This window comes from Parasteatoda tepidariorum, chromosome 10 (genome assembly GCF_043381705.1).
Source record: "Parasteatoda tepidariorum isolate YZ-2023 chromosome 10, CAS_Ptep_4.0, whole genome shotgun sequence".
NCBI classification, from domain to species: domain Eukaryota; kingdom Metazoa; phylum Arthropoda; class Arachnida; order Araneae; family Theridiidae; genus Parasteatoda; species Parasteatoda tepidariorum.
In genome coordinates this window covers 62,479,440-62,506,694 of record NC_092213.1, presented here as the reverse complement: position 1 = coordinate 62,506,694, position 27,255 = coordinate 62,479,440, and the positions used below count along the sequence as shown (strand labels likewise).

Here is a 27,255-nt window from a genome sequence, read left to right as displayed (position 1 = left end):
TCGTGTTATAAACAGGAAGAATAGAAACTTCAGATAAAAAAAGAAAAGAGGTGTTGCAGAACTTTTGATTTAAGGGGTCTGGGACATAACCTTTAACATGTTCGTTTTTTGTTATTATTATTTATACATTGCATCTTCTAATCTGTTCTTTGAATGGTGAAAAATTATGTTCCTACCATGCCAAGAAATGGAGATTTAGAAGTCTAAGTCAGCGGTCCCCAATTTTTTTCGTCTCCGGAACACTTAAATAATCATCTTTCTTTCGGCGGAACCCCGACTTTTCAAATTAAGTTTATTAGGGTAATTATGAACATATTAAGCAATAGATGACTATTTTTAAAATGTTTAATTAGAGAAATGTAGCATCTTTTTCATTGTTTTATCATTAATAATCTTAAATTAGGTTTTATGTAACAGGCAGTTATGTTTGTAGTCTTTGTGCTATATCTAGTCTAGCTATGAATTTGTTTCTGGTGCATATATGTAACATAAAAAGCTTCAACTATTTTTTTTTAATTTTATCTCTTTATCTAAATTATTCAAAGTATTTACTCACAATTCAAAATTAAACGTTTTCTGATACTTTATCATTCACATCCACCGTTATGGTTCTATATTTAGATCTTAAGTATGCAAGAATTATCATTTTAAGTTTTTTCTTCAGCCGAACTATGAGAACCATGTTATTTCCTTGACTTATTTAAAGGACCAATTGCATTTATTAATATTTCCCTTTTTGCATGCGACTTCATCAGGACTATTTTACAAAATTTTCTCTAATTTTTACTCAGGAGCACTTCGATTTTATTTTATTTTTCATTTGGTTGATCGTTCTCTTGCCAATAGTTGTTAAATAAAATTTGATTTGCACTTTTTTAAATCCTGTGCCTGTTAGCCCAGCTCGCCCGATTTTCATTGTGATAAATACATAAGTTGAAAATGAAGACTTATAAAACTGCTATAAAAGTTGAAAATGGTTATTAGGGAAACATATTTAAGAATTTAGTTATTTGATTTCGATTTTAAAATGCGCAATAGGAAATACTAATATTTTATAAATGTTTTTTTTTTCTTCTTCATAATTTGTTCAATATATTGTTGTTGGAAATATAATAATTTCTTTTTAAAACCGCTATTTCTATTTCATTTGAAAGAATTTCACTAAGGGAACCGAAAGATTAAATAATGAATTATACGCTGGATCGATATAAATTCAGAGGTTTCAAAACTAATCACTGGTTATAAAAAGTACTCGCTAGCGGAACCCCTTTAACTGGAAACCTATGGAACCCTAGGGGCAATTATGAGAAGTATAATATAATTTTGATGTTATAATTATAGCTTCTTCTAGTGGTATTTATTAAATATACTTACCACTAGAGAAAGCTGAAGTACAAAAGTTATGCTATTGTAGTATAAACTCCTGATTTATATCTTATCTATCTGATTTAGTTCATTGCAGGCCTCATAAGGAGGACAATATTCATTTAAAATTAAAAGTGGAGACAAACTTGTTTCATAATTTTTCAGCTCCTAGAAAATTACCAACTAAAATCTAAAACACATATATTTAGGAAATAATCTAACCAAGATGAATACTTAAAAAAACAAAAAAAAAACAAAAATAGTATACCCAATACGAATAAACCAGGCATACATAAGATATTGAGAAAATATGTACAAATCACATATACAACCATGTATATGGATGAATAAAACAAATTCAGACTCTTGAAACTAAAATCTATTAAAACTGCCTTTGAGGAAAAGATGAAAGCACATTTACTTTTAAGATAACTAGATAGATATTTTCTTTTCTTTTCAGAAATTAACTCGAAAGGCTAATCCGTTAATTTTCTCAATCAGTTAATTATCAAGTAACTTTGTTACTTGATAATTATATATTTGTATGATAATTTCTTACTTTATACTTCAATTCATATAATTTAATTGTTACTGTTAGAAAAACAGCTCAACCGAAATAAAGATAAATAAATAACTGAAATTATAATATTCTTTATTTCTTTAAAATATACATAAGGCACTATTAAGAGAAGCATTTATACAGATGCCAAAAATATAATATAAAATCTAAAGTTTTAAAAAACAAACATAAACAATAACACAAGTCATGGGCATATATACAATTAGAAATAAACAGTCAGATCAAATTTCACTAAATCCTTTTTAAGTAGGTAACACACATATATAAATAAGCTATTTTAGTATTAAAATAAAGCTCGTGAATTTGAGGAAGTAGAGAACATTAAAATTTCCCTTCATAAGCAATTATACAACTCATACAATTTAAATAGTATCGAAAATAGAAAGACATGGTGAAAGAAAAATTGATAGATCTTTCAACTCACATTTATTTAAACATTTTTGCACCACATAAGTATTCTTCCCAACAAATTAAAACTCACAATTTATGTAAGTCCTCACAGTTGTATGGAGCACAAAAAAAAAAAAAAAAAAAAAAAAANAAAAAAAAAAAAAAAAAAAAAAAAAAAAAAAAAAAAAAAAAAAAAAAAAACTATCTTATGATATTTAGATTAAATACAAAGTGGTTAGTTAAATTTTCGTAGAAACTAATGATGAATATAACACAGTCTTCACAAAATAATTAGGTTATACCAGGACTGCAGAGTGAAAGAATCAAAAAAAAAAAAAAANAAAAAAAAAAAAAAAAAAAAAAAAAAAAAAAAAAAAAAAAAAAAAAACTAGACTCCAGTTACAATTAAAATTAAGTTTCATAAGTTAAAAGAAGAGGTTTTTGATCTATTAAAAATTATTCAAACAAAAATACTATTTTAATGAATTTTTTTGACAATTGTTCATACCAATTGTCAACAATACTTGTTTTTTTGACAATTGTCACAAACTTGATTTATCATATTTGAAAACTTTTAAACCAATGTTTGGTTAAACTTTTAAAAAATAACCTTTCGAAATATCTTTGTAAATAAATAAATCATAGATTATCTTTTATTTCAAAACTAATAAAAAGATATGCAAATGAATTTAATGTATCATCTGTCATAGTTTTCAGTTCATGAATCTCAATTAAAGAATCTTTTGTCATACAATGTTTATGTATGAGCATGCATGTGAGATATTTATATCTGATGATTTTGTACAATTAAATATTATGACAAACACAACTTTTAAAATTTATTTTTTCACTTATTGTGCTTTAATATAAAGCGTTTAAATGTTAACTCCAATGAAAGTTAAAAAATAGAAATATATAATTTAAAATTAACATTTACTTAAGGTACAATATTAATTTTTCATAGGATTTGGTAAAAATTTTCACACTCTACAGCTCTGGTTTATACACTATAACTAAATGACAACATTTATTCTTGTACAAAAAAGAAAAAAATTCAAACAATACATTATTGCGAAATTATGCACATTAGATTCGAAAATATTCATAGTTTCTTCTTTCCTTTTGAAAACTAGCTGTATTACTTGAAATATACAGAGATTCCAGCAACAACTATGGATTCTCTGTAGTTTTGAATTATATTTTTTTCAGTGGTAGTGAACTGAAACAGAATTTTTTGAAACAAATATTTTTGAAAAATTATTAAAACTTAAGCTTTTGTTGATATGATTTTATATGTATCTGTTTAAATTACACTTGTTTTTAGTGAACAAAATTCGTTTAATTTATTAAAATATTACCCTTGCTACCACTAGGTAAAATTTCTTTCTGAAACTATGAAAAATTCTCTGAATATATATACAGATAATGATTTCTATATATCGAAAAAAAAATCGAAGTTAAAACTGGTTCAAAACGTTTCTAGTAAAAGTTGAGCTTAATTAAAAACTTTGACTCTATTTTTTGTCGTAAGATATTCTGAGAAAGAAAGAATCTATCAAAAAAAATTTCTGAAAGGAAATTCTTGATTTAACTGATACCAATTTTTTTTCGACAATATGTAAATATTTTACTGCAGCATTAGTAATACAATGGAAGAATGACAACATCACATAACAGCAACATAAATAACCATAAATAAGAAAAAAAATTCAAAAATAAATTGATATAGCACATAAACAACTTAATGCACAAAATATATTATAACTAATAAAAGTCTACCATCTAAAAAATGAGAATCATCACTGTTACACACACACAATGTGGGAAAGAAAATAATGATATAAGTAGAAAATTTGAAGCCAAAAAAGGTAGCCGACATTGAAAATAACACATGTTTCCTCTTTTCTAAATAACATATATTTACTTATCACAAGATTATAAAAGAATTGCAAGTATTTTAGTTTTCTTTAACTTCAGTAGATCAAAATGTAATAAAAAATTAAGGGACAATTTGAAAATTTGGCAAGTATTCTAATGAATAATTAAAACAACCAAGTTTATTCTAAAATGAATTTAATACCAAGAATAAATAATAAAAAAAAGACGTTAAAATATTTTTTTTTTTTTAGATCTGAGAACTTTAAAGACATAAAATCCCCTTTTTATTTTAACCCTTAATTCACAATTTACCTAAATCATTACAATTAAAATTAAAAAATACTAAAAGTTTCAATATCCAAATTAATATAGTAAACATTTTTGTGCCAATAAAAGAAAACTGATGCGTTAGAGTCACAAAACAAACAAGTTATCAAAAGATAAACTCTAACTATTGAATACCCTGTGAATAGCTAAGATAAAATTTAAAGTAGAATATATCACTTTATAAAATACTTCTTTGACTAGTAAGCTTAGCGTCCAGCTTATTTTTAATCACATATTTTAATGTCTTAAATCAAATAAATATGCAATTCAAAAGGTTTTTCCCATATTAGCAATAAAAATTATTCAATAAAACTCTTTAAATTGATCATGTTTTGTTAAAAAATATTGAAGTTTAGTGATGCATTAAAATATAGGCTTTATTTGAATTCGATAAGTTGCTTAAAATATTTTAATGGCTAATATAATTAGGTTATTAAAAAAAAAAAGATTTATTTTAGCAAAATTTACATTTTGTATTTTGCAAGTTAATTCTTTAAATTATCTGCTTAATAAAATGTACATTTTCTTATTAAAAAAATATTTATATATATTAAAGCAAAACCTAACAAAACTCAAATTTTAAGTTATACAATCAAAGTGAAAGAAATAAGACTTTTTAGGGAACAGAAAGAAGTTAGAATTTAAAGAGAAAATTCTAACTAAACTGTTAGAAGTATTTTTTGTACACAAACAAAATATTCACAAAACATTGTTAAAACGATAAAACTACTAAGAGAACAGCAAAAATTAAAATTTTTGCTATTATATATCACACAAATAGAAAAACTAACAAGCAATAAATGTTCAGTAGCTCAATAAATAGTTAAATATTCGGATTATGCATAACTTTTTAGACAATTATAAACTTAAAATACACTGCAGGTATAATTGAAAGATAGGAATAGTTCAATACTAATACCTTTTAGAATGCATTTTTCTAACTCAGTAAAAACATACATATATTTTAAAATCTTCTACTTTTGTTTCATTAAAAGGAATAATACACGATTAAAAAAAATAGCATTACAGCACAAAGGTAAACTATATAATACTATCAATGTTAAAAAACTAAACAATTATTATCATATTTTACAAACTGATTAACATTTAAAAATAATAACATGCTATCTGATTTAATCCGACATTTTTATATCAGTGAAAATTAAAATTTTATTATTTTTTAACTGTAATATTCTATGTACGAATTTGATTTCAAGTTCAATGCTTTCTTAAATCCAATATCTAGCAAAGATATTTTCAATTTTTGTGCTTTCAAATTCGTTCAGCAGGAGAAGGGGGCACGGCTTCCATTTCGCCTGAACACTGATTAAGGGAGACAACTTTAATTTTCGTTCCCTTTACATCCTTGGTGGGCATGCCACTGTCATGCCTGCATCTTGTTCTGGGAGGATTGTAATTTTCAGGTTGGGAGGAACAAGTTGCCATGGTTCCATAGTTTGGAACAGAGACACGTGATGGAGAAATTGTGTCTTCATAAATAGGCGTCAAGGGCGATTTTGAGAAGAAAGCTGTAAAAGAAAATCGAAAAAATCAGCTTATAGCTAGATGTCACAAGAAAAATATCAGGTTAATACATGTAACATAAAAATGTAAGTTTTTATTTTGCATTTTTACATGCTGCACAAAATTTAATGAAATATTCTCTAAAACCTGTTCTAATGGTAACAGTTAGTTAGTTTGGAGTTATTGTTGCAAGAGCCAGTTTTGCTTATATCACACTTTAGGTTTATAAATAACAATTTAAATGCATTTCAGCAACAGATATGTCCTTCAGATAAGAGAAAATGTTGGAATGAGGATTCTCGCATATAAAATTAATAATAAAATAATGACTAAATAAAATTAATGACTCATAATGTCATAATAAAATTAATGACTAAATGAAGCTACCAAAGTGGCGTTATCTCTTAAGTCTAAATTTTTTACACTGGCTTAAAATATTTTTTATATTAAGTGGTTCCTTACAACTGGAATACTCTGGTTGGGGTTCGTTTAGGCAAAGGTGTTTGTGAGTTATTAGAATATGTCCAATATGGAAGTGGTTCAGGCTTGTAAGGCTTTTTACTATTTTTAATGGTGTGTAATTTATTATTTGTTTCATTGCTCCAACTATTTTGCCACTGAGAATAGGGAATGCAGTCTATCGATTTTTTTTTGTAAGTTAGTGGATTGTTTCATAAATTATGAGTTAACTTTGCCATTCCATCATCAGTTTCATGACCTCAAATGCTTGCATGACCAGGGATCCAATCGAAAATTATTTCAACTCCTTTTTGGTATAAATTATCATAATTGTACTTTTACTTGTCACTTTAGAGGTGGGTTTTAAGAATATGCCTGAGCTAGATACCTGACCACCTAAATATTTTGTGAAGCTAAGATGCAGTAGGTTAACCAGAGAGCTGAAACTTCTTGCTGATACTAATTGCTGCATAAGGAGCTGGTACTGCTATATTTATCAGAAGTCTTAGTTAAATATTGGGTAATGTTTATAGAATATTTTTCAGAAATCGTTCAGTATCTGATATCACAAATTTGATAAAATTAAAGGTATCGCATTAAAGACAGGGGTACCTGGTGAAGAGGCAGATCTTCTCAATACAGGATATTCGTAACTACCAATATTCTGCACATTTTCAACAGGCAAGATTAGCTGTTTGTAGGAATCTTGAAACCTTGGAACAGGACTAAAGGTTGAAGTTGAAGACTATAAAAAAGTAGATTTCAGAAAGGGTTAAAAAAGTAGCCAATTTAAAACATATTTGTAAATCAGAATGCTGAATATTTTTTTATTTTTAGAATTTCCAAAACTATCTTGAACTAAACAATAATTTCTAACAGCTTTGATGTGAAAGATATTTATTTTTATGTACCCTGAAATAAATAATAGAAAAAGGGAGGTTTTAATGAAGTCTAATGAAAAAATGAATTAAAGTAAGAAGCTACAGAAAAACTGGATAATATGTTACAAAACCAAGAAATAAATATTTTCATTAGAACTAAAAAAAGTTCAACCTATTCAGCTGATGTTGAAAATATTTTTTTTCTTCTAGATATTTGATTAATAACATTTATCTAGAAACCAGGAGAAATTTGGTTACACTACCATTAATCCACTGCTCAAAATTAACAGTCAAGAGACTTTATTTTAATTGCGATTTTCCTACTTTATCTATTTTACTTGATGCAACTCCATGCAAAACCTTTTAAAATTTCTTAATGACACTGAATACTTTTCCTTAATTTAAATTATAGTTTACATAAACCAAGTATCCGGCAAGATTTCGCTTTTTTCAGCTCTTGCACAAGACAATAAAAAATAACCAATAAACTTAAATTTAGATCTACATGAGGAATATAAAAATATTGCAACAATTAATGTGTCAAGAAATTAAAATACAAAAGTTATGTTTTTTTTTACAAATTTTTTCAAATGTTTTGATATACTTTGAAAAAATTCAGAATGTGTCCCATTTTCGAAAAATTGGTTTCACACTTTGGGGTTGATTATCTAGTATTATAAAGGATGGTGGCTCATTTTTACAAAGAGAATACTGTTCAGAAAAGGAACAGTATTCTTTTCGTAAAAATGAGCCACCATCCTTTAAAAACAGTTTGTTTTTTTTTCTTCAGGAAAAGGTTGTTTTCTTAACCACCTATTTGAATAAAAGTAAACTTCTGATTTATTTTTTATTTATTGATAATTATTCTAACTTAATTTTGAATTTTATGCCTTAAACTTTGTAAGATTTTTATTTTGTCAAGTTATAAGTAAAAATTCATATGAAAATTGTTACATCTTTTCTTTTTTTTGAGGAGGGGGAGGGGTATATTAATGAGCTTTTTAGTGATTTGAATTTTACAATTACTGTTTTTTATATAAATGTCCTTTATTTAAAAGTGCACATTTAAATGTTTATTTTTGCATAACTTTTAGTTTAAAATATTTATTAAAAAAAAGCTTTCAAGTTGTTTATCAGTAAATTTTTTTTGAAGAAAATTTAGGTAGAGAGAAAATTTTTTAAAAAGCTTCAAATTTTTTGTTTTAAGTGAAAATTACTTTATGAAATGTACACATAAAATAGCATGAAAGGGTATTTTAAAAATTGAGTATCAAATCCAGTTATTACATAATATGACACATTTTGAAAAATTTTAATAGTGGTATGTGTGCATTTTCTAAACTCAAATTGCCTTTTTCTGTAAGGAAGCACCTGGATCTTTTTAATTCCTAGGGAGAGCTATGCCATACATGATACTTTTACCGATTTCTGCATAGCAAAACACTTTTTTGCAAGATCATGTTAATCATTAGAGAAAAACTAAGATGATCAATCCTTTGCTTACAGTACTTAGAATGCTGTTATTTTGATTCAAGCATTGTACCAACTGTAAACAAAAGGTCAAGACACTTGCTTCAAAGTCAATATTACACAGCATTATATGTTTTTTTTTTTTTTTTTTTGCTTTTTTAAAATAATTTCTTTAATGATGATTAATTTTCTGTCTGGTTAGCTTAAACAAATTTATATAAAAACAAATTGGGAGGAAAGAGATAATAGTAAATAATAAAAAATCTTAAGAAAATAATTTTCTTACACCATCACATGAGCCCCATAAGAGAAGTCTTTGATGTTCACTTGATAAACCACCTCTGGTTGGATAAAATACAAACAACATTATCCAAATAGGTCCAAGATATATTAGAACCTAAAGACAATTTAATACTAAAATCAATTCCATGAGATTAGAGGATAAATAATAATAATTCAAAATTTTAATAAAATTTATCAATTATATATACACAGCTTAAGCAAAAATAAATAATAAAAATTTAAAAAGCATTTAAAAGAGAAAAAAAAAAACATTTTATTTCGTCAACTAAATATAACTATCCTTAACTAAAATTTATATGATATTTCTCCTTGGATAGGAGAGAAAAAATTCCTTAATTATGAATATGAAAAAAACACCAAGAAACTAAAAATACTATTTTAGTCCTAAATGCAATATGTCATAAACTAGAGATTTAAAAGCAAAAACTAAAGATTGGATTTTAGCTAGTTTCGTAATCTGATATTAGAATATGCTTTGAGCAACTCTGATCAAATTATTAGCAGGTAAAAAAAAAATAAATAAAAAAAAAAGATCACTGCATTTTGTTACATTTTTCCACTGTTTAATTCAAATAAGAATAGTTTCAGTTCTAGTCACAGAAAATTTTGAAGCCTTTTGAGAATATTTCACTGTTTTCAACATACATAAATCCTTACATACAATTTCTTTTGATTTAAATTAGACAAAATAAGTAGCTAATAGACTTTTGTGAAAATGTTCAGCTATTTAAAATAACAATTATTTTTTTTTACTTTTTACTTACCCAGTACCCTTAGCACCTAAAAATTTGCTGGTGCTTAACTGGACTTAATTAAATATGAATCAAGGTTACTTAAAAAAAAAAAACATTATTATTGCAAAAGTTCAAAAATGGTGGTAAAGTTGACAGGAAATTGAAAAGGAAAATATTGATGCTACAGGTTCAAAACTTTATACATGGTTATACATTATGTATTACAGATGCTACACACCCTTTAAATTTAAATGGCTAGATGTTAAAATGCACATTTTGAGAAAAAATGGATTACTTACCATTACAACTGCATAAACAGGTGAATATATATTTTGAGCATGAGCCTAAGAATAAACAGATCCATCACTCAATTTTTTGAAAATGAAACATTTTTACAGAAGTGTTCATACATGAATTGAAATGAGTGGATTACCAAATACAATTAAAATTAATCATTAGATTCTGTAACAATAACTAATCTGTGAAAAGATATTAGTTAAGATGTGATAATATAAATGAAGTTCTTGTATAAAAAAATAAGATTTAAATTTAATAACTTTAACAAAAATTATAAAAAATTAATTTATATTAAAATTTTTACAAACATTACTTTTCTAAATAAAAGTAATAATAATAAAAACATTTTTTTTTAACTAAACTAAAATAATAATAACTAAAACTTTAAGCCAGAATAGCTTAAGTTTAAATATTTATATAATGGAAGATGGGAAATAAACATCTGATTAATATGTATGTAAAAAACAACTTTTAATCCCAGCTTAAAGTTAAGAAGAGCCTGGATTAACACTCAAAGAGTTAAAACCTATATATTAAAAAAGAATTAAAAAAAAATCACTCTCCATTCAAAATAGGCAAAGTATCATAATCATTAAGAAGCACTTGTCTTCATACATGTTTCAAAAAAGTATGATTACTAGAAATCAGTTGATTCAATTTAAATAATTTTTTTTCTTCTGCTAAACTAGTCGACAATTAGTTCTTTTCATAACAAAAATTACTTATATAATAAAATATAATTTCAAATATGAACTTTATTTAATTAAATAGCAAAATTGTTAATTATACCAAACTAAATCTTAATTTGTTTTTAATGTTTAAAAAAAATTAACATAATCATTCCATTTTCAAAAATTTTTTAATATGTTTATGTAAAATTAATTGTACATTTACTTTATAATTTTCACAAATTTGCAGAAATTTTTATCTCAAAGACACCTTTAAAAATACCTAGGTAAATCCTAGACAGTAAAATAAACTAAGACATTTAATTTTAAATGCTAAAATTAATTTGTTTTAAAAGATTTTGTTATTAAAACTTTTTTTTTGTTTTGCTTCACTTTTATGATGACTTTTACAATTCATTCTCTCTTTTTTTTTTGTTAGTTCAATAAATATTTATATTATATATATAATATACCACTGATATGAGGACTTAAGTGCTTTGAAATCGTAGAATTCTTTTCAAATTAGACAACATGGAAATGATTGAGAGCTTTTGGTTTATACACCCATAATTGAATTGCTTAATATAATTTGATAAGGCATGTTCATTTAAATATAGTCAAATCTACTGAAGAAATGCACTCTTATCAAAAAATATATAATTTAATTTTGGACTTGCCTAAATTCAGTTTGATATGAGTCAAATCTATATTTAATTATGTTTATTTTAAACATATTTTACAAAAATTTCTTTAAAATTACTTGGTTACGCAAAACTATCTTAGTGAGTGTTAACACAATAATAAAGTCAAAAGAAGTTTACTTATAGATAAAAACCATTCAATAAAGATTTATTTTTAACTTATAAAAAAAACTTTAAAAAAAAGGAGGTACTCACAAATATACCACTACACCCAATTTCAAGATCTCCCACTATAAAAAGAAAAATATGAGAATAACTTTAAGCAAATTTATTAAAAATATACTCAACTGCTTTACAACAAAATAAGATTTCCAAAATTATTATTAAGAGTTGCATAGACACATAATATAAAATAATTTCATAAATATATATAAACTTACATTATTTGTTCCATGATATGAGCATAGTGACTTCAGGAAACTTAAAGCATGCAATATATTAGGTTAAAGAAAAAAATAACTCAGACTGGTAATATGCTTAAAAATTAAACTATTATTTATTAATCCTTAACGGTCTGGAAGTATTTGAAGTTTCCTTTCCGCCAGGTATAATTATAACAATTAATTGTAATGATTAATTGAAAAGGGTAATAATAATGATTAATTATAATAGAATCAATAGCAAATATGACAACAGTAAATGTGATAAATATAATAAAATAACTTTAATCATCATATGCAAGGCATTAGACCCAATAAATAACAGAGCCGTACCACTTAAATGACGGCATAGGCATGTTAAAGGTTAAATTGAATTAAAAACCTTATTTCAACCCAAAAATATTTAGGGTAGTCTTTAACAAACACCGTGTTAATTTGTGTTAAAGTCTTCCAGAAGAAGCGTAATTCTTACAGCAAACTGAATGACACAAATACAGTGCGCAAGAGAACGGGGAAAAAATTAATGAAATTATAACTTTTGATACAATTGTTTACTGTAAAGCAATATAATTACATATGCATAATTTCTAATTTTAAAAAAGCCTTAAAGGTGATTACCAATTTATCAATTATAATGAAAATTCATTAATTTATGAAGAAAAATCTGTAGATTTATTTTTATCCTTATATAAAGAAAATATCGATTAAGACATAGACAAAATGATAAAGTTATCTCTTAAAAGATTTTTTCTAAGAGTTCTTCTGAATAGATATTTATTATGAAAATTAATATGCTACTTGTAAATGTGAATACTATATGTGATATATAGTTTAATTACTAGATAATTTATTAATAGTATTTATAAAATTATATTATATTTTAAGAGAATGATTTACTGAAGGAAACACTCTGCATGGCAAATTAAGGTATAAAATAAAATGACTTTAGATAGAAAAATAATACAAGATAGATAAATGAGAAAATTGTACTATGAAGTTTCAGTTATGAATATTTTTTGAAAATATAAAGTTGTAAACAAATTATGACAGAATTAGCAGGTGTCATGGAGAAGGAAATTAATCCTGTCATATTTCATGTGCCACACATTTTGAAAACAAATTTTCATTACAGCAATCTCTTAATGGTTATTTTAATTTCTTAAGGAATTTATCACATTTTTCTATTCAATTGTTGCATTTTAGTTTTTGCTTATATAAAAAATAATGCATTAAATAATTGGATATTAACACTAGAATGCAATTATAAAATGCTAAAAAAATTGCTTTAATATTTCTTTTAAAAATAAGCATCTATTAACTTGGGTTGGATATTTTTCTTAGGATAGTTCCTACTACTGAGGAATAAACTTGTCATTTCTAGTTTATATAAATATTTTATTTTTTTGTAACTTCTTTGAAACACATAACAAGAATCATTAATGTTAGATCAAGTATAAGAACAAATCTTAAAATATACTTACATCCTTGGAGAGTAGAATAATATACTACTGTCACTACTGATGAAACTTCATATGTCAGTATCACACTGAAATCATAATATAAAATAGAATATATATACATGATTTATATGCACTGTCAGAAAAACAAAGGTGCTATAAGATGTATAATTTTGAAATTTGTCATTTAAATTTAACTAATGATAACAATTTGTAGCAATATTTCAGCCTAGTGCTATAGACACATAGCTTTTTTTTCGCAGTAATAAATAGAGCATAAGATAACTTTAATATTGCAGAGTCACAAAAACTTAGGTTTCATTTCATTCAAGTTAATTAAATTGTAAGAGCATTGTAAAGAAATTAAAATGTTATCATTTAGTTTCTCAGGGTTGCATATTATAATGCAACTTTATACCACTAATATATTCAAAGTGTCAGTCTGTTATGTAGCACAGAAGTAGAAAATGAAGCCAATAAGTTTTACTTAACATTATATACACTAAGTTCAAAAAACAACACAACTGGTGTAATAAGCTAAGTTTATAGAAGAAAAGAAAAACAGGTTAAGAAATTAGAAAAAAAATCATCAAAATTACCAACTTAAAATTTAATTTAGTAAGTCAGAGATACAATAGCAGAAAACCACAAAAATTTAAGATTTGTGTGTTAGCAGGACAACACTTCATCAGAGGACACACTGCCTCCTAACACACTGGAGCCTTTATGTTGTCAGTGGTAAAACTAAAAACCGATAGTGTTCGAGGCCCCATAACGGATAAATAAGTAAGAAAAAGCAATTAGAAAAATTTAAATGTAAACGCAAAGAAAAATTAATGACAAACAATCACACTTTAAAAGTACACAGAGTAATACTTAATAATGATATGCCCACATATAAGAAAAAATAAATAAAGATAAAGTTACAGTTAGATTAACCAAATCAAAATAAAATATAAATTGCTAAATCATTAAGAAAACTTTAGAAATAAATCAAGTGCTGACCCCTTTTAGAAAATCTTTAAAAAGAAAAACATTCGAAATTCCTGATAGCCGAAAGAAAATCAGTTCTATTATTACAAATAAATTTAAATCTAATAATTTGACCAATCAAAATATTCTTAAAAATCTTAAAGTAAAGGTTGGAATTAAAATGTGTTAAACTAATAACATTAAACTTAAAATCTCTTCTTTTATCATTTAATCCGATGAAAATTTTTTGGTTATGAAGTTTGATATCAAGATCTAAAAAATAAGCACAATTTTCATTTGAATAGTCTTTATTAAATTTAGCTTTTTAGGATAAATATCTTTAATTAAATCATCAATAAATCTAAACCCAATTAATAAATTATGTTGTAAAAAGTTTTGTTCATAAAAATGTAAGAAAATATTAGCAAATGCATTTGAATAACAATTCCCCATTCAGATACCTTGAATTTGTAAAAGCATATACCACTAAGAAAGTAATTTTCAAAATTTTTTATATTACACAAGTTTATCGAATCTTTCTTATTAATGTCCTCATTATTCAAATAAGTATCAAAAATTTCCAAACAAATAGTCCTTAAACTATTGTGTGGTATACTTGTAAAAAGATTTTCAAAATCACATGCAAGAACTGTATTAATGTTATTGTAATTCAAATATTTAATAATGTCTTCGTTCTTAGTAATAATAAAATGCTTGTCATTTGAAATAATCTTATATAAAATAATATTAAAATAATTAAAAAATCTTTTATCTTTTTTATTGGAATAAAGTGTTCCACAAGTGTAATGTGCAGTTTTAACTAGATATGTACCGGGTACCCGACCAGATATTCCTTACCCAGACCTGGCAAGAGTTTCACTACTTGGTACCAGGTACCAATTTTACTGGGCTACACGCATTTATGTCTGACACAATCATATTCAGAATTATAGAACACTTAAGACTATTCATATAGTAGTTAGTTTTGGAAATCTACATATTTTACCGGTTTTTTAAAATTCAAGCTGAAATACCATACATTTACAGAACTCCTACGTAATGGGAATCACCAGCTAAAAATGGGTCTTTAGAAAATGTCTGGGAAAAACATTTTTAAAAAAAAGTTTCATAATATTCTTTACATATAGAAAAAAAATTTCAGAAAAAATCTGATGATTATAGTTGCTGATAAAGTCTCTAAAATTTTTTTGAAAAAAAAGACAGGTGTATATTACAAGACATATTGCTAACACTTTAGAAAATTTCTTTTAGAAAGAGTGTCTTAAAAGCTGAAGTCTAGTGGGTCATAATGTTATTTGTTTAGCACATCTCTTACAATTCTTCTAAAGATTCCATTTAAATCATTCAACACCCTGATAAATTGCACCAGTTACTTCTCATTTTATATTTTAGATAGATTGTTAATACTATTTCAAAGTACTTAAAATATAATTAACATATTCCCTTGGTTAAATATACTAAATTATAAAATTTAAAAAAAAATTTTTTTTTTTGGAATTTTACATAATCCTAACTGGAAAAGTTAGGGAGAACAGTTTCATTTGAATATGAACCCTGATTTTTCTTTTCTGTAGAATTTTAATTCAGGGAAGCCTTGTTAAAATAACACTTTCAGGAGTTATTAATTCAGGGAGAGAGAGAAATTAAACATTACCAGTTTCATGTTTTCAGCAATTTGCATTTAAAGCAATTTATAACCACTATTTATGGGGATTACTTTCAATTTCCATTTAGCAAAATCTTATGAATTATGCATGAATGAAAAGAAAAACTGAATTACCTCCACAGATCTCTTTTCTGCTCCCACTTGAAGGAATCCATAGCAGAAACAGAATTTATTTTCTTAGTGATATTTATACCAGCCACAACATATAGCTGAATGCCCAAAAACTCCAAAAAAGATAAAAGTATCCAATGAGGAGCTATAAAAAGAAATGTTAATAAATTTTTAATAAAATAAAAGTTCACTCAAACAAAGCTCAAATAGCCAAACTGGAAAATATTAGCTCCATGTTTTTCTTTTCTTTTCTAAGTGAAAATAAATTAATGTATGAGATTAAAGAATGAATTTGTGATTTTTCTGATTATCTTTTTCGTATTCTTTTATACCTATTTGGGTATTTTCCTTTCCAATGATGAACATTTTTTTAAGATCGAATATCAATTTTAATTATCAAAAATTAGAAGATTTCATAAATAAAAGATCCACCAATGAATTTGCATCTGAATGCAGATTTAGGTGATTCATACAAAAACTGAATTTGATTTTTAATGCTGTTAAAGTATATTGCTCTTTCCTTTAAAAATAAAATTGTTGAAGATATTAACATAGCTAATTTTATAAATATATCGATTGTTGCTATTTTTGTAATTTTTTTTTTTGCGACCAGGACGACACAAAAGAAATAAATACTTTTTTCGGGGATTAATTAAACTAGAAAATACAGATGCTAGTGATTTATCTCCTGCAATAAGAAATTAGATGAATTGTGCCAACTTCACTGACCAGGAAAAAAGTTGGTAAAATAGCCTGTTGACACCATAGCATTAAATGTAGGAAGATATAATGATATAGACAGAATTTTGAAAAGAAAAAAAAAAAAAACTGGGAAAACATATTTAATTAGATTAGTTATGGAATTGATTGGTGCATTCTGTAGTAGTGGTACAAAATTAATGAGAATGTATTTAAATGTGAAGCCATTATCTTTTAAAGCATACTGGGAAACAAAATGTGTGGATTCTATAAAAAAAAACAGTATCATTCAATAAGAATCTATCCTGAGATTATCCAACATCGTTGTGACATTTACCCCCATACAACTGGAAAGTATTAGGAAAAAATAACAGGTACAGAAAGAAGCATTTTGAAAGACTTCTCAACATACAATATTGTATACATGCTATGTGCATGTGCTGATATTTCAGAAGTACTTGCTATCATAATCTTTGGAAAAGAATAATATAAATATCTTGGACACAACTAACATAATTTAAAACTTAAAATTTGTAGATCGTGGAGGTGTAAGGAACTTAAGAAATTTACATTCAAAAACTACTTTAGAAAGTGAATAGTGACACTTTCAAGGATAAGTATTGAAGGAATGTTATCAAAATGCTTCTGACTATAGCCCCTTATATTCAAAATTTTGATCTTTTAGCATCCATCAATTTGTGGTGAAAAGACTCATATGGAAGGAAAGTACTTTAACAATTCACTTATTTCAAAGTTGTAACATATACATTAAATGTATTTTGCCTCTCCAAATATTTTTGATGTTCTTTGAAGTCAGTATGCTTAATTAAATTTTTTCATATATTTACATAATTTTTATCATTAAATTAGCTTTTTTTAGCCATAAATTTTTCATAACATAATTTTTTAATAAAAATATAGTTTAATCCAAGCAAAAAAAAAATAATAATTAAGTTTGCAAAAAGTAGTTACTAAAGGAAAAGAGCCAATTAGTATTAGTCAATAACTCATTAAGTTTCAAGAAAAAGTGACAACTAAGCTATTAGAATCAACCAGCGACTGGCTAACTAACCGAACATTTAAAATTTCAAGTCTATAATATAGACTCACATATTATGTGAGCTAAATAACTTAGCTTCAATCTTCACCATTGAGTTTTTATAAATCAATGCAGTCAGCACTTGTAATAAATTAATATGATTTATTTGAATTGAATTGAATGTGGGATTTAATGGAACAAGGTCCAAAAAAGGACATGCTGCGCCAAACAAATGGTTTTTTCCCCCAACAAATGTAAGCAAAAGCATATTGTTTAACCAAAATACATTATATATTGTCAAAACCGTGCAGATGTCTTTTTTGATATCACTTCAAATAAGCTGTATTTTAATTCATATTTGACAGGAGTTTTCATTCCTTCACAATGAAAAAAATTGTAAATTAAACATACTCCAATTATATCTTTACATATTTATTTTTTATTTTAGAAAGAAAAATAAATATGATAACACTGATTACTTTAGCACACCTATTTTACCAATTATAAATGAAATGAAATGTAAAAATGCTTCAGTTCATTCAAATTAGACAATTTAATATTGAGAGCACTAAACATTAACCAAAATAGCTTTCTGTTTTTTTACCTTTAAACTGTTTTCTTCCTTTAGAATATTATATCAATTTAATTAATTTAAAAAAGCATGATATTTTGGAGATTAGCTCAAGTCATAAATAGACAATAAAAGGAACTAATTATGATGTGAGAAGAGAAAACTTGGTAATTAAATCACTTGACAGTTATTGTGAATGATTAGGTAAGTAATAATAATAAATGAACAAATAGCAAATCATACCTAGACATTCATCCCAAGTTGAAAAATGAGTCATTAATCCCAATACTGTAAAGCAGGAGTAGAAACATAAAAATCCTGTTAACAATGGCATAATTACCCTAAAAAGGCAAGAAAAATTATTATGCAAGTGCCAAACTTAAGAAATAAAAAAAATATTTAGATTTTAAGATAAGTTTCCCATAATATTTAAATTATGAGTCCTTAGGACTAAAGGATGAACCCTAGGATTCCATAGGAGTAAAGCCTGACTTAATGTAGTCAAAACTTCAGAATCAGGCTGGTCTGCAATAGTAAATATTTCATCATCATAATATAGCTCAAGCAGGGTTGCCACAGAAAAAAATGAACAAAATAGTTGCTTTTAGTAGCCTAAAGCATGAAAATAGTAGCCAAAAACTAGGAAAATAGTTGCCTAAATAAGAACAAAAACTCATCAAAAATATGACTAAAATTTTATTAATGACTTAATTGTCATATACCATGACCCATTCAGTCAAGTTGGTAGCAAATATGATGATTTTCATATTAACGTTAATATTTATATGAAAAGTGATTACTTAAATTTCGAAATTCACGCATCGTAATATTGTATTAAATTAACTTTTTTTTTTCTTTCTTTAAATCATGCGGAATTTCATAGCAATAATCATTGAAAAGGCGATCGAGAAATGAAATAGACTTACAATGGAATCTGTGCAGATCAAATGAATTAAAAAGTGAAGACTAAATTTGCAATTCAAAATTTTTTAAGAAAAAAAAAGTTCAGTGTGTTCTAAAACTATCTTGTGGGGTGCAGATTTTCCGCCCAATTTATGCTTTAAAAAAGAAGAAAAAACATCGTTAGGAGCACAAAAAAGTCTCCTTTTCCTGTAAAATAGTTGCTTTTTTAGTCTTTTTCAGGCAAAAAAATTTGCCATAGTTGTATTTTAGTCACCTGTGGCAACCCTGCTCAAGGTATTTAATGTACTTGTCATAAATAAGTGGCTACATGTCCGATAGTGGGTACCACTACTTCAACTTTAGAGCAATCGCTTTCACTGCAAAGCAATTGAATAAAGTGATTTTTCTCAAGAGACTTACTTAAAATAAATTTAAGATGAGTTACAGCCATTAATAAATTGGATGTGACTAAAAACGGTCAAAAGATTGTCATTTGGTAAGTACATAAAAGATTATAATGTTCTTATCCTTTTAATAATTGAAATATTATTCATATTTTTTTAAATCAGCATCAAAAATTCTTTACAAATAGCCTTTGTATAAAATCAAACAGTGGAGTAGTGGGTGCAGTGATGGCTAGATAAAAATGGAATAACTCAAGATTGAGCATGATCTTCTTATGACAGAACAGACCAAAAAAAAAAAAAGTTTTTCTTTCTCCATTTTATGAGATACAGCACATGGAGAACATATCAGTCAGCAAAAATCAACATTGTTAGTACACGAGGTTAAGCTAAATTTGGTTAATTTCAACTGGAAATGAGCATTGCTTTTGTTGCAAGAGAGAAATGGAAGAATGCTAAGCTCCACAAGGAACATCATGCCAGTTCCAGAAGGGTACAGGCTTTTTAATACTGATATATTTCCCCTAAAAGGTTTAAAAATAGGTACTTGAAACTTATTTCGAAATAAAGTATTAAAAATACAACACCTGCAACTGTTCTTATTGTTGACTTTGCATGGCAGTTTAGGACTACAGGTGTGAATAGGTAAAGTTGCATTGTCCTCTTTCTATTCATTTACATATTACAATTAAAAAAAATATATTATGCAATCAAGGTAAACTGGTCGAACAATGCTTTATATTTTTGTTTAAAGAACATAGGACAGTAAACCTTGATGGTTAAGAAGCAATATAGAATATCAGCAAATAGAAGCAAAAAAAAAAAATTTTATTACACCAAACCAGAAATTAAAATGAAGTTAAAAATAATGAAATAAAAGTTAACTAGTTTCAAATATGAGTGTTTTCAAGAATTTTTTTTATTTTATATAATAATAAAAAAGGAAAACATTTTTACCGATTAACCAGGCTTTGGTGATGAAGAATTCGTAAAGCAAGAGACCAATGAAAATGACATAAAATGATAAATTGAACCATCTTTAAAAAGGATGCAGCTAATTCCAGTTGGTACCAACTCTCCAAAACCATCCATTTTACAATTCTAAAAGACAGAAAATTATGACTTTACATGACAATGGTTTAATAAGGATAAATGGTTGAATTGATAAGTTTCTAAAAACTATTTCTATAACTCATGACCAACTTCTTTAGGCACTTAAAATTTAAAAAATAAATAAATAAAAGTGAAAACAAACTAAAAATCTTACATAACAAAGAAAAACTATGAGATAAAAAAATATATATATACAGTGATCACTCTCTTTTATATGCGTTTCTCACAAACGAGTGCTTTTCTAGCAGTCTTGGCTGGGGATATAGAAAAACAATGATAACTTTTATTTATTTATGCATTGCACTGAAAAACCATCTCTCACTTATGGGTAATTGACAATCACTATCATTTGAGCTGAATTGATTATGATGCTGATTTTAATTATAACAGTAACCTACTAGGGCGAAACTTTAGCATGTGGCAGTGGAAATATATATATCAGGTGAATTACTAGCCTCCCTGTGGAAGGAAATAAAAAAACAAAAAAAAAAAACAAGAGAGCCGGGTTTATGATGAATCTAAAGTTCTTTGCTCATTCTATACTGAAAAAAAAGTTCGTAATTACCAATCAAGTGTCATCACTAGTCACTTTTTCTCAATTTACATTGGATATTTCTTAAAATTTAAGATGAGTTTGAAAAATAACCTCAGATTTCTTAAAACCAAAGTCATCAAACATTGGCCAACTTCAACGGAACCAGCGTATAAGAAATTAAAGACAGGAGCAGAACCTAATACCACTTCTGCATGATTAGTTTTTAAATCATTTCAGAATTAATTGAAAAAGAATATTTTTGAGTCTTTTATGCAGTGTTTACAATATAGTGTTTAATGGGATAAGGCCTGAAAAAGAACATCCTTACTACCAGACTTACAAACATATTATTTCTAAGCTAGCTAGGTAAAACACTAGAAATTGATGAATTTGCGGGTGTCGAAGAATGTGTAGTTTTGTTATACGTAGAATACAAAAGAAACCCAACATCAATCCAATGGAAGTCAGCAAGGAATTCCTGCAGAAACAAAAATACATTAATTAATAAAATAATTTTATACTATAAAATGACAATCAGGATAATTAATAGTTCGATATTTAAATAAATGAATAATGAGTTTAAAAACATACTTCCAAGTCATTCATATTATCGTTTTTATTATTGAAAACAGTTAAAAATAAAGAAAATTCAGCATTGGTGTTTCAGTTTAGAAAAAAACTCTTAGTAATAACAAAAAAAACATCATTATTTTTTTATTAAAAAAACTAATATAATCTCCTGATAATACTTAACTGACGTGTAACTTTTGTAATGTGCTAATTTGCTACATCAAAACAAATAAATAAGCCAACTACATAGCCCTACATTTTTAAATTGGGATAATTACATTTTATTTTCCTATTGGTATTCCTAAGAATAGTGATTGATAAAGAGGAAAACAATAAGTACAGAAAGTATAAGAAAAGAAGAAAACAATGAGTATAGAAATTTTTAAAATTATTTTAAGCCCTTCGATGTAATATTTTTATAATAGTTAATAAATATGTAGCTACTAATATATTGTAAATTAATTTTTAAAAAAGAAACAAATGAATAAAAATATTTAGAATTGTTTTTTGATAAATGGTGAAAATCATAGATCCATAAAATAAACAAAAGGAAACTTAAGGGTAAAAAATGCGATAACTTCATAAAAATTTCATAATTTTTTATCAAAAACTATTAATAAAAGATAAGATTTCGTATGGTGGAATCTGTCAAAATAAATATCAACTTTAACCTTAGGCTAAATATTTTTTAAGGCAATACAAGATTGGAAATTGGCAAAATATCTCCAAAGCTCAAAGTCACCTAAATTCACAAGAAATGCAAAAAATTAACAATCTAAAGACATGGAAAATGTTTAGACTGTCCAGGCATAAAGATCAGCAAAGCAATAGGACTAGTTTAGGAAAAAATGTCAGAAATATAATAATATTAATACTATCTCACACAATTTGTAATTTGAAACCACTGAACAGAATAATTTTTGTAACATTACAGTGTTTTCATCTCAGAAAAAAAATGGGTGAGAATTTCTCACCCTTTCTCAGAAACAGGGTGAGATTTCAAAAAGTTAAGTGAGATTTCAAAAATTAAAAAAAAAAAAAAAAACACAAAGAGACTTGAAAAAAAAAATCATTTCTTTAATTATAATGCATTTTTAACATCTTCTAATTTTTAAAGCATTGAATATTTTTGCTGCATCATCATATGGAAAATGTTCTACATCTACTTTTTCATCAGCTATTCTCATTAGGTTGCTCAAATGCGTATTTGTTTCGTTTTGATCGTTTCTACCCACATTTGTTTCATTTTCATTTGTCCGTTTCGGAGTAGAAGATATTGGCTTTACAAGGTATTTGTCCATCTTACATTAACGAGCAAAAAATTTGAACGTCTTACATGAAGAAACCTTACCTACGGTAAACACGTGGTTGCAGAGAAATGCGTTCTGAAAGAGGTTCCGTGGTTCGGAAGGATGGTGTTCTGTTGTTCTTAAAGGTTCTGAACAATACTGGTAAATAGGGAAGCTAGATAATGGGGCAGATTTTGAAAATAATAAAAGATCCAGGAAGAAAAGTGAAACGGATTTTATTCTAAATGGCGCAAATGAGAATTTTTTTTCAAAATGCGAGAAATTCGCGAATTTTGAAATAGGCTTGTAGAATGCGCGAATTTCTCGCGGTTATCATTTTTTAATGCGAGAATATAAAAAAATATGCGAGATTCTCGCGTTCTCGCGCTGTAGTGAAAACACTGCATTAAAGCTTATTTCTGTAAAAGAAATCAAACCACTTTGGCACTATTAAATAATTAGTAGGAATAACATTTTTAAAAGCTAGCATGTAATATAATTGTAGCAGTTTAACCTAACTGGAATAAGGCCGTTGAATCTTAATGATTTATTAATTTTTTTCATGATTGATTATATTAGATGATTCCATGTGACAGACAAACTTGCTTGAAACTAATACCACTCAGGGGTTCAATTTAAAATAATGACTTCCACATAAATTCACCATCTTCATCTTAGACAAAAAGAAAATAAAAAACTTTTTTAAAAAAAACTTACCTGACACAAGCTGTTGTGTCGTAGTTGCCAAAACAGTTTTTAAGTGCAACGTCAATTGATCCATTTTCAAAGGAAACATTTGGTGGAGGATGTGGAAATAAACTGTCCCAAAAATTCTTTATAGCCATTTATTACATTTCTTAAGAGACCAAGAAGCTGTTAAGGTAGCTTTATCATTAACCTTTAAAATAATTGAAGAGAACATTAAATATACTTTTCAATAAAATTTGATTTAAAATGTTACGTCAAATTAAGGAATTATTGCACTGCATTTTTTTAAAATGCTATTTTTCTTTAACAAAATAAATTAAAGACATCATTATACCGGGAATATAACAAAATTACATAATGTTAAGAAAAACAAAATTGTTAAATAGGCAAAAAATATTTTAGATATAAAGTAAGATAACAAATTAGTTTAAAAGCGCAAAATCTTTTTCGGAGTTGGGCCAATCAAAAAATATACGCTGTACTGTGAATAATAAATATCTGTAAAAATATAAGTATTGGTGGTTTACAATGAATTCATTTCTTATTTTTATATCAAACTATAATTAATTATTGCTTACTGAAATAAGAACAATGTAAATTTAGCTTTAATATTAAAGGACTAAGTATATACATAATACTTATACATTTAAAATCATTTGTAAGTACTGCATGCTTAGTTAAATTATTATAGGTTTTTAACTTTTTCAAAAGAAAAAATAATTTTACCTTTATTTTAAAAAATATAAATTACTTACATCTTAACATTTAAATAAATCCTTAAAATAACATGGTTTGATTGAGGAAAACTTTCTTTAGATAAATCAAAATGTAATCCTTTGTTGCCTTGAATTAGTAATTCTTCACTTTGGAATTTAAATTTTAAAATTTCAGAATTTGTCATTTTATTTAAGTGTAAAAAATATTTACTATTTTATATTAACAAGTTTTACCAATGTTTAGTTGCATAGTCATTCAAAGGCTGCAGAAAACTGTAAGTTGGGCACTCCTAAGTTTATTAAATAATAAGTTATTTGCAAAAGAGCAGCATGAATATGATATGGATAGAAAAAATTTATTTGACAGCATTTGATGTATATTTTTATTATTATGTATCATATGATATATATATTTGATGTATTAAATATTTAAATGTTAATAAGGTTGAAAAAAGGAATTTTATGGTAAAAAAAACACTTATTTGTAAAGACTTGAAAATATATTTTTGTAGGGAAAAAAAATAATACAAGTCAAAGAAACAAAATCAACCTTCAAACATAGAATTAGCTAAAAAATTAATCATTTAAGAAAAAGAAGTTTTAATATTTGCATCACACCAAACAACAAAATTTTGTCCACCATGTATTGTTCAATTTTCAGGCATCAAAAACATTTCTATTACAAAAGACCATTATCTTATCTAGAAAACCAACTTTTAAGTCAACAAAGGCAAAAAATAAGTGGATGAATCATAAGTTCCAAATCATACCAAAAAAAATATAAATAAATGAAATTTTTAAACATATTTTTAATGAAGAGTAAAAGATAAGGCAAATAAATTAATTAATACACACTGAAATCTAAAAAGGAAAATAGTAAAAACATAACAAAATACGCCTTCAATTGCTCATAAACTAATTTTCTTACCATTGATGACTGGTAATGAATCATAAGTTTCAAGATACATCAAAAGAAATTTTTTTCAATTTTTTCTTGTACAAGATTAGAAGATAATGCAAAGGAAAATAATTAATACGCACTGAAATCTAAAAAGAAAATAGTGTAAACATAACAAAATACGCCTTCAAATGCTCGTAAACCAATTTTCTTACCATTGATGATAGGTAATAGACTTGGCTATAATTAAAAACTACATCAGTAAGCTTATAATTCGTAAAACTGCAGCAATTAGTAAAGGATTATTAATTAAAATCTATACTGATAGCTACGATTTAACAATAGCGCAGAATGCACTGCGCGCGCACATTACTGTTTATAAACATCTCATTGAAGATTCATAAACTTCAACTGCAGTGAAGAATGAACGTTGTGATACATGACGTCACCGAAGAACATTCACACGAGTTTCATAGATATAAGGAGCTCGCAAGAGGAAATGAAGGTCTGATTCCTCCGGTGGCAACGAAAAATGGGTTACCTTTTTCCATTATCGTGGCGACTTTTTCTATCTGTAAAATTGCCACATTGCCAGTGTTCGTATGAATATTTATTGTGGCTTATTTATTACACGTGCTAAACTTTTACAGCATGTAATGGATATCAAATCTGTTGCCGTAAGTAAAAATTATTATTATGTTAATCCTACATATTTATTGCATTTGTTTTTTTAACTAATTAATTTTGAAACGATTGCATAAATGTTGATATATTCATTGATTATAATGTTGTCTTTCCATAAAACGTACAATCATTCAGAGTTGGCATCGATTACAACTGTAATTGATTACAATATTCAATTACAGTAATCAATTATTTGTATTCATGATTACAAACATTCATAATTTTGATTACAACTGTAACTGATTACAATATTCAATTACAGTAATCAATTATTTGTATTCATGATTACAAACATTCATAATTTTGATTACAACTGTAATCATGATTATAAAACCAATGACTTGTAATCGTGATTACAAGTAATCAAAATATATAATTAAATATATAATATAGATACGTAATCTAAATATATGATTACAAGACTATTGTATACTTATATATGCTTTTATTTTACATAGTATAATGTACCGTATAATGATACATTTTGTACGTATTTACATACAGCGTATATACGAATGAATATAACTAAAATGTATGTACATATGTATTTATCTAATGCATATGTAAATAAATATATATGTACCGACATTTTAGTTACGCACTCATATGCATACACTTATATTGTATCTATAAAATATATGTACGTGCGTATATAGCTTATAATTACGTATGCATGTGCAAACAATGTAGACATGCACATTTATACACAATGAGTGTATGCATTTTATGCAAATGTTACTTGTGGTTTGCACGAACATACATATATTGTTTGTACAATGTATGTCCGATGCATGTACGATTTATTTAAAAATAATATATATGTACAATGCATGTACATATACACGATATGTTCATGTTCAATGTATGTATCCAACTATACATAATACATTTGTGCACGATTGTACGTATATTGGGTGTATTTATATTTTACATAAACACATG

At 26.1% G+C, this 27,255-nt stretch overlaps 1 protein-coding gene across 5 annotated transcripts; it reads right to left on the bottom strand.

The window, feature by feature from the left end:
• Positions 1 to 2,000: 2,000 nt before the first annotated feature.
• Positions 2,001 to 26,083, bottom strand: LOC107442905 (uncharacterized). Of its 5 annotated transcripts, none has more exons than XM_016056584.3 (12): positions 25,845 to 26,083; positions 24,025 to 24,205; positions 21,789 to 21,926; positions 20,758 to 20,901; positions 18,737 to 18,834; positions 16,188 to 16,329; positions 13,439 to 13,503; positions 11,773 to 11,807; positions 10,211 to 10,255; positions 9,161 to 9,271; positions 7,136 to 7,268; positions 2,001 to 6,069 (listed from the first exon to the last, which is right to left on the bottom strand). In XM_016056584.3, exons 2-12 carry the CDS (start codon positions 24,150 to 24,152, stop codon positions 5,813 to 5,815), a joined length of 1,296 nt encoding a protein of 431 aa, XP_015912070.2. In that variant the 5' UTR covers positions 24,153 to 24,205; positions 25,845 to 26,083; the 3' UTR covers positions 2,001 to 5,812. The 5 variants fall into 5 exon arrangements, with proteins under 5 accessions (XP_015912070.2, XP_015912072.2, XP_015912071.2 ...); XM_016056586.3 differs by lacking the exon at positions 25,845 to 26,083 and adding an exon at positions 25,660 to 25,805; XM_016056585.3 differs by lacking the exon at positions 25,845 to 26,083 and adding an exon at positions 25,282 to 25,427.
• Between the last annotated feature and the right edge of the window lie 1,172 nt (positions 26,084 to 27,255).